This window comes from Tupaia chinensis, unplaced genomic scaffold (assembly GCF_000334495.1).
Source record: "Tupaia chinensis unplaced genomic scaffold, TupChi_1.0 Scaffold000279_1, whole genome shotgun sequence".
NCBI lineage: Eukaryota > Metazoa > Chordata > Mammalia > Scandentia > Tupaiidae > Tupaia > Tupaia belangeri.
In genome coordinates, this window is record NW_006159762.1 from 2250193 (window position 1) to 2259110 (window position 8918).

General features: G+C 36.8%; 1 protein-coding gene across 2 annotated transcripts in view; it reads left to right on the forward strand.

Moving 5' to 3' along the window:
- Positions 1 to 8918, forward strand: part of CCZ1 (CCZ1 vacuolar protein trafficking and biogenesis associated) — a 31561-nt gene that overhangs the window by 923 nt on the left and 21720 nt on the right. The window contains exons 2-7 of one of the 2 annotated variants that reach the window (XM_006150181.3): positions 755 to 852; positions 951 to 1044; positions 1334 to 1411; positions 2086 to 2133; positions 2693 to 2776; positions 4829 to 5004. In XM_006150181.3, coding sequence (XP_006150243.1) covers positions 755 to 852; positions 951 to 1044; positions 1334 to 1411; positions 2086 to 2133; positions 2693 to 2776; positions 4829 to 5004 — 578 coding nt within the window. The remainder of the gene's footprint in view (positions 1 to 754; positions 853 to 950; positions 1045 to 1333; positions 1412 to 2085; positions 2134 to 2692; positions 2777 to 4828; positions 5005 to 8918) is intronic. The other variant, XM_014588480.2, reaches the window with a different exon arrangement.

Below are 8918 nucleotides of genomic sequence, written 5' to 3' on the forward strand. Positions count from 1 at the left end.
CCCTCCCTATGCCAGCGGGGCTTCCGGATCAGCGGATGGGGCGGGGACCCGACAGCGCTGGCAGGGTCTGTTTCAGGGGCCTGTCTATTGAATGAAAGCTTGGCAGGTTAATCCCTCCACACTGGCGGAGTCTGCACTTGATGTCAGTTCTGGGAAATTAAACTTGAACGTTGTTAACCGAAGACCGTAACTACAGAAGCGTTGAACTGGAGTGGTGTACTGTTACTCAAAAATAATACAAGCTTGGAGAGCCCTCGAAAAGTTTTTGTACGAATTAATAAATAAATTTCAGGAGATTTTGTTTTATTTTTCTGAGGTGGGACGCCGACTTTCTCAAAGGATGTCCAGAGCTACCTTTTATTGTCAGCAAATCACAGCCTTTTTAAAGACAGTGCGGATGTCTGTGAACTGACTGAAACGAATTAGCTGGGAAACTGTATCTCTATTACGCATATGCGAATACTCTTGTTTCTTACTAGCGTTGGCATGTTACAAATAAGCATAAGGAAGGAAATCCACAAATTGAGTTTTCATTAAAAAAAAAATCTGATGCTATTTCAGAGGAACCGTGACTTACTGAATTTACTTTTCGGGCTTGTGGATGGTAGTTAACACAATAATAAGGTAATTCCCGTTTTTCTAAAAAAAAAAAAAATGGATTTGATTTGTCATCATATTTGATATTAAGCTTTGCATTTTCAGCAGCTAAAATGGAATGTTTATATTAATGTGCTTCTGTTTCTTCATACTTTAGGAGGAAAATAAAATTCTGTTTTATCATCCAAATGAAGTAGAAAAGAATGAAAAAATTAGAAATGTTGGGTTATGTGAAGCTATTGTACAATTTACAAGGTAATGAATGCTTTTATATGTGCATTTTCCAACCTCAGAGAATTCTTAAAACTTATTGCTGGAGAACTGTCCCAAATATATTCTTTTAACTATTTCAGGACCTTTAGTCCATCAAAACCTGCAAAATCTTTACATACACAGAAGAATAGACAGTTCTTCAATGAACCAGAAGAAAATTTCTGGATGGTCATGGTATTTACATATACAGTATATCTTTCTGAGGTTGTATGATAATGATCTTTACCATTAGGAATTTAGTAAAGTCCTCTGGCTATTATTTTTCTTTATTTCTATAAAGAAAAATTAAAATAAATTAGTTGTAATTTTAAAGTCAAATTCCTATTTGATAAATTTGTTCATGGGACTGTTTTAAGAAATTGTTTCTGGTGTTGTAACATGTTCATATTTTTTAAGTTAAGACATAATTTAAAATTTTCAATAACCAATTCATTATGTAATTTCAGTTTATCAAACTTTGTAGGTTGTTCGGAATCCTATCATTGAAAAGCAAAGTAAAGATGGAAAGCCAATTGTTGAATACCAAGAGGAGGAATTGTTGGTAATGTGTCACTTTTTATTTCTTATTTTTAGAAGAAAAAAGATTTTGCTGAATAAGTTGAGCAACTTCATCAGATTTAATCTTAGTGGCTTTTGTTTGCAAAAGTTTCTCAGGACACATTGCAAAATTTTGGGTTTATTGTTTATACTGTCACCATCTTTTAAAATATGTGCAGGGCCAGCTGGTGGTGTGAAGGTTGGGGGAGCTGAATCCCATGTGTCTGTCTGTGTAGTTCAAGTACAGGACCTGGCAGCATGAGAGGCACATTGGGCATATGTGTGTGCCCAAAATCCCAAGAGGAGAAGGGAGGAAAAGAGATTGCAGTGTGACCATCCCTCCCCACCCCCCACCCCCCAGGTGCTTTATCTCTTTCTCTCTGTCTCTGTTGAATGCACACACCCTATAGCAAATTTAAAAAGAAATAATACATATGTGATATGTGCACCCTGTCTTATTAATGCTTCCTGCTAAACACTTCTGTTCAATGCCTCCTGAAATTAGGCTGACTGGTTCATAAATTTAAACTTAAATACCTCTTATTTTCAATACACAATTATTATGGGACCAAATTTATAAGCATTATATTGCTTTGCCAAGAATCGTTGTACCTTTGCCATAAACCAGGCTTTTTTCTTTTTTGCCCTTGAATTGAGATCTGTGTTTCATGCTTGCAGGACAAGGTTTATAGTTCAGTGCTACAGCAGTGCTATAGCATGTACAAGGTAAGCAAGACATTCTTTTTGAACTAAACGTCTGACCAGCTGTCCTTGTTTATTCACAGGCTGAGGGATTACTGTGAAGTGACTGTGTGTCTGTTTTAGGGGACAAATGATGGAGCTTTTGAAACAGATAGTGAGATTTATACATGCATTTATTCAATACATACTGAAAACCCTTTTCTTTTCTCAGCTGTGTGCTAGGAATTGATGAACAAAATAATCCATGTCTTCAAGGAACATACAAACTGCAGATATTTTTATGATTTAAAAAGTTTGGTGGTATTATTTATGTAAAGTGAAACTTAGGTATGAGTTCAGAATTTTTTTAAATGTCTAGAAAAATTAGGCAGTTTCATTAAAATGACAGCATCATTTAACAATATATTCATTTTTTGTAATGTATCTAAAGCTCATTTAAACATTTTCTGTATGTAAAAGAGACTAGGAAATTTAACGAGCTGAATTAATTAATTTAAAGGGACAAGGAAGAACTTGTTATACTGAGAAATTAAATGGTATAGGAAATTGATTTTTTTCCCCTCAATCTTTTACACCTAATTAGCTTTTTAATGGTACATTTTTGAAAGCCATGGAAGATGGAGGTGTCAAGCTTTTAAAGGAAAGATTAGAGAAATTCTTCCATCGGGTAAGTATTTTGAATTTTATTTATAACTTCAGTAAGATCTAAACAAATATTTAGAAAAGCATAGATATAGATAAGTTTGTTTCTCATTTATTAAAATAAAAAAAAAAAAAACACGCCTTGAACATGGCAAAGACCATAAGATGCACTGTGACGAAACCACCTTATTGGGATTGCACTGTGGGCGCTCTCTTCTAGCCTTTTGTGTAAGAAGTAGCAGAATATCTTGCTTTGCCTAATTTTTTAAAAGTTCCTTTTTTCTTAAATTTTGAAAATACTTATTTCTTTCGTGAGGGAAGAGAAAAGGGCAGAGAGACAGGCACTTCCAGCAGGGTCTTCATGCTGTGATTCACTCCCAGTCTCAGTCAGCCCAGATCAAGGACATGTGCACATGTACATCTGGCATGCTTGGGAAGGACATGAACCCAGGACCTTTCACATGTGGGTCCAATTGCATTACCACTGTGCCATTGTCTGATATCCCAGGGCTCTTTAAAACATTGTGGAAATATCTTTTGGTTTCATCCTTGTTCTACCTGCTTCTATCCACATGGGCTGACTCAAACTGATCTGACTACATGGTGGACTAGTACATGAGCAAAATGTAAACAACTATAGGAATTGCACATTCTTATGGGTTCATTCTGATCACCAAACAGATACAATCTCTGTTGATTCAAGGTAAAAGCTTTTGATTATGACACAGACTTTATCACATTAGTGTTTATTAGGTTGATTTGGCCCAAGTGATAGCGTCCTTAAATAGTTGTTACCATGTCTCTTCCATTGTAATTCTGTTTTGCCTGTTTTACCCTACCTCTGTCAAATTCAGTTGATCTTTAAAACAATTCTCATTATTTTCTCCCTAAAATACCCTTGATATCTATTTCTGGATTTCAACTATTTTGTCTAAAACATGTTTGTTTCCTTATTTTTGAGTTATTTAGTTTGTATGAATTAGTTTTCTTTCTTGTGTGCCTCTTCACTTGAATGACCATAATTATTTACTCTGATACTATCTCCTGATTCCTGTATTTGTCCTCCTTACTCTCTTATTCATCAAGCACTGGGTATAAATTGGGCCAGACCTGTGACCTGGTGGTTGACGGAACTGGATTCTACCACATGGATTCTGGTCCCAGTCTCAGTGGCTTGAAAAACCCAATAGGCAGGACCGGCAGGTGGTGTGGTGGCTAAGGGTGTTGGACTCCCACATGGCTGACTGCGGTTCAAGTCCCAGACCTGGCAGCTTGCGTTCTCACTTTCTCTCTCTCTCTCTCACTCTGTCCCTCTCTGGTCAAGTTTTAAAAGTAAATAAATAAATTTAAATGAGATAATTCTTTTTTTTAAAAAAGAAAAGCCCAATAGGCACATGTGTCAAATCCAGTAAGAATGAAGGAATGGAAAAGAAGAGATTGCAGTATGACCATGCCTCAGTGGTGTGTGCTTTCTCCCTCTCCCTTTCTGTCTGTCTGTCTCTCGTCTGGTCAGTGAATGCCTTCTGGTAATTAAAACAGAGAAAGTGAAAGAGATAGGTATGATTCTTGTCCTGAATACATATCCTTTAGACATGATTTTACCATAAGATGGGACTGTGTGTCTATGGTATCATTGCATGGACCTCCTAATGAGGTTAATCTAATTTGAAGAGCCCTAATATAAATGATTAAGAACTTTAAAGATAAAACACAATACTCAATAAACATTGAGCTTGGTATGTGTGAACTTATATTTTGAATTAGTACCAACTTCAAATCTAGTTACCTCTGACTTCAGGCCTTATTACTGTACTATTTATTGCAGTATGTAATCATAAATACAAAGATATTTCAAAAAGTTTCAAAAAGTTAATTCCATGTAAAAATGGAATTAAAATATAGGTTTGTTTTGATGCAAAAAAATTTGAAATCCATGCACAGTTTTTTCCTGATACATTTCTGTAAACTTTCTGAAGACTCCTGTTATTCATCTGGCAGATTGTCTTTAATGGTCAATGAGTACTATATTCAGTGTACTATTAGTATATTTTATGGGTTTTTTTTTTTTTTTGTACAGTATTTGCAAACGCTACATTTGCAGTCGTGTGACCTACTTGACATATTTGGAGGAATCAGCTTCTTCCCATTGGATAAAATGACATATTTGAAAATCCAGTCCTTTATTAATAGAATGGAAGAAAGCCTGAATATAGTCAAATACACTGCATTTCTCTATAATGATCAGCTCATTTGGTAAGTACATCTGGAAGAATAGCATTGTAAAAGAAGAAAGTCTTGGGATCAGCAGATGGTGTAATGGTTTCATTGCTGGACTCCCATTTTGTCTACCCCCGTTCAAGTCCTGGACCCAGTGGCTTGAACTCACACTGGATGTGTGTACATGTGTGCCCAAAATCCCAAGAGGAAAATGGAGGAAAAAGGATTGCAGTATGGCCATCCCACCAACACCCGCCACCCCGGGAAGGGTGATTTCTTGCTTTCTGTCTATCTGTCTCTCTGATGAACACATGCTCCCTATAGCAAAAATCTCTCTCTAAAGAAAAGAAGAAAGTCTTAAGATTTTTAAAAAAAACAGTGACTGGATTGACAGCAGATTGTCAAACAGGAACTAAAAGTGTAGGGAGGATGGGTAGGAAACATCTTGTAGATGCCATCAAAATAAAGCAGTGATTGGTTAAACCAGAAGTAGGGCAATTTTAGTTAAAATTACCAAGCAGGGTAGTTTAAAACTGGCTCCATGAAAGGTGGAGAAAATGTTCCCATCAGGTATCCTATTTTTATTTAGGTATTTTTCCAAAAACATCTTCAAAGTAGTGGTAAACTAAATGTGAAAGCATAATTTTTAATACTTTCTTTTAAAGAAGGTAGATGAAAAAAAATCCAAGAAGTCAAAATTGTTATATAAACTGGGAAGTTTTCATCTGTCATCAGACTATATGTGTTTTCATTAGTAGGAACAAAAAGAGAAACCACGGAAGTTAGCATAAGACTGGAGAACAGATGTGACCCCAATAAGTTGTGTGGCAACAAGCTATTTACTTGTTTTACAAAGTAGTCTGAGTTGAGCTGCTAAAGTTCAGGGAGCGACCAGGCAGAAACCTTCAGGCAGCTGCTCCTGGCCCCAATTTTGATGTTTGTATTTCCTGTGGCTCACTTTACTAAATGAGGGACATGGCCATATTTTTACCTCTAAAAACTGAGTTCAGCTAATTGAAAAGTTGATACTAGTTCCTCTGAAGCCACCTCCTCCCAAACTCTTAGAGCTCCATTTTAGAAAGAGAAACAGGATAATCTAAAGAAATCTATTAAATAAATAATCTCTTAAGAAAACAACTTTGGTATATATTGAATGGGGAAATACGATGCCTCTCTTTCATCATCTGGCTTGCTTCACTTATAGGTAAATCTTCCATATCTGTCCACTTTCTATCAAATGCCAAGATCTCATTGTTTTGTATTACTGAGTGTTCTGTAATGTATATATGCCACAGTTTTTCAATCTTTTCCTCTGTTCATGGATGTTTGGGTTGATTGCAGCAGTTGTGAATAATGTTGTAGTAAACATGGTTCTGCAAGTGTTTTTCTGAGTTTTCCTATCCTTTGAGTAGATACCCAGGAGTGGAATTACTGGATCATATAGTAATTCTATCTATAGGTCTTTGAAGAATCTCCATATTGTTCTTCACAGTGGCTGTACTATTTACATTCCCACCAATAGTGTAGGATTGATATGCAGTGTATTCATGATGAGAAAATTTATTTGGTGTGCTGTGATACACAGTGATTATATGTAAAAAATTTTAAAAATACAGAAAAAAAGAAAGTAATCTCATGGATATTTATGTGGACTTTGTTATTGCCTATGAAGAACAACAAATTCCAGATGAAAACCCATCTACTTTCCTACTTAACAAGTTGTTTTTCAGGCAGCCTTGCACTGTATTACCTGACCCTGCTCTAAGGCTTTCCATGCTGTTTGCAGTATGTTCACAAAATGAAACTTCCTACTGCTATTGTGAAGGGTAGGGGGTGGAAGGATAGTTAGGCTTCTACAGCATCAGCTCTACAGAGGGAGCAGCCTCTCCATGAGTGAAAATTGCAGAAAGTGCCTGGAAATTATGCCCACAGTCAGGGAAATAAAGCATAGTAGGCCAGAATTCAGCAACAGTTTTCCATGGCCTTGTCCTTACTGTCACAGAAGGAAGCTTGGATTGTGATCTCTAGGATATACCCCAAACCCCTTGCATGGCTATGAACTCAGGGTGTGCGGAAGACTAAAGGTCCAGAGTGAGAGGCACTATTTTTTTAGCATGAGTTTCTAATTACTCTTTTTGATAGAATAAATCCATGTGCCTGAGAGAAAGATGGTGGGGCAGCCTCATTAGGGTATCATCATACTGTGCTCCTGTTTACCCAGCCCTCCAGCTCTTCGATGTCCTGGATACCTATTTCTTGTGCCTGGCATGTTTTTCAGGCTGACCCAGAATCTGAACCGTGGTTGTCACATGGCGCCTAGCTCTGCAGGGCGCTAGTGTTACTGCTGGGCCTAAAACTTTTATTTTAAGGGGCCAACAGGTGGCATGGTGGTTGAGGCTCTTGAGCTGGACTCCCAAATGGTCGACCACAGTTTGAGTCCTGAACTTGGTGGCTTGCTTTCTCACTTGCTTTCTTTGTCTCTCTGGTAAAACTTAAAAGTAATAATAATAAATAAAGTTAAATAAAAATAATTCTTAAAACTTTATTTTGAGGATTTACATGTGGTTATAAGTAATAGTGGTTCTAACATCTTATATAACTACAATAGATATCTCTACTTGTTTTTGTAGGGGAGAGGATATAGGAATGGAGGCTGACAGATACTGAGCAGACATTTGCTATAGTCAGAGGTAATGGAGACCTTATAAAGAGAAAAGGCCTCTTCACACATGAATGAGAACCCATGGGTGATCTGTGTTCTGAACACCAACTTCACTCGATCTTTTTCCCCTTTTAATTTCCTAAAGCTAGCACCAAAGTATTTTGTGCCTAGCAGGTGTTAAGCTCTAGGCAGAGTTCACCTAATCAGATGTTCATAAATGTCGTCTTCCTTTTTTTTCTATAGATAGTTTTATATTCAGTGTTCTCTGGTCTAGAACAGCACTGAATAAAACACAAGCCACATATACAAATGAAAAATTCCTAGTAGCCATGGTAAAGTAAAAAGAGACTAGTGAGACTGATTTTATGTGTGTATGTGTGTGTGTGTATATATATATAAAAAATATAATTGAACTCAATATATCTGAAATATTCCAATATATAAATGTTAAAAATTAATAAGCTGGGGCCGGCAGGTAGCATGGTGGTTAAGGGCGCTGGACTCCCACATGGCTGACTTCGGTTCAAATCTTGGACCTGGCAGCTTGCTTTCTTGCTCTCTCTCTCTCTCGCTCTCTCTGTCTTTCTCTCTCTCTCTCTGTGTCCCTCTCTGGTCAAATTAAAATAAATGAGTGAATGAATAAATTTTAAAAAATTAATAAGCTGTTCTTTTTATGCTAAGTCTCTAAAAGTCTGCATGGTAATGAAGCTCAATGTTATATATTTTCATATATATTTGTATACTCATTAAATATGAATATATATATATTCAGTAAAGTAATATTAAATATTTTGACCAACCACATTAATTCTTTATATATGATTTTCTTTTTTTCTCTCTTTTTTTAAGAGCAGTTTTGCTATAGGGCACAGATACAACTGAAAAATTACTAGTAGCCATGTGCTCATTGGAGAGACAGAGACAAAGTGCAAAATTACCCCTCAAGGGCAATGGCCAGAATCCCTTCTCCTCCATTCTCCTTTTGGGATTTTGGGTATGCACGCACATTCGCCCAGAATGAGTTTCAAGCCTCTGGGTCCATGACTCAGAATCTCTCTGGAAAAGGGAAAAAAAAAAAAAAAACTGGTTTTGGTCCAATTCTTGCTAGATTCTCAACACTTTTCCAAATGGTCCTTATTCTTGACTTTTTTTTTAAAGAATTATTTATTCATTCATTGGCGGGGCGGTTCGGGCGTGCCAAAGACCCCGAGAGGAGAATGGAGGAGAAGGGATTGCGGCGTGACCATCCCCCCGGGGGATGATTTCTCGCTTTCTGTCTCTATGTCTC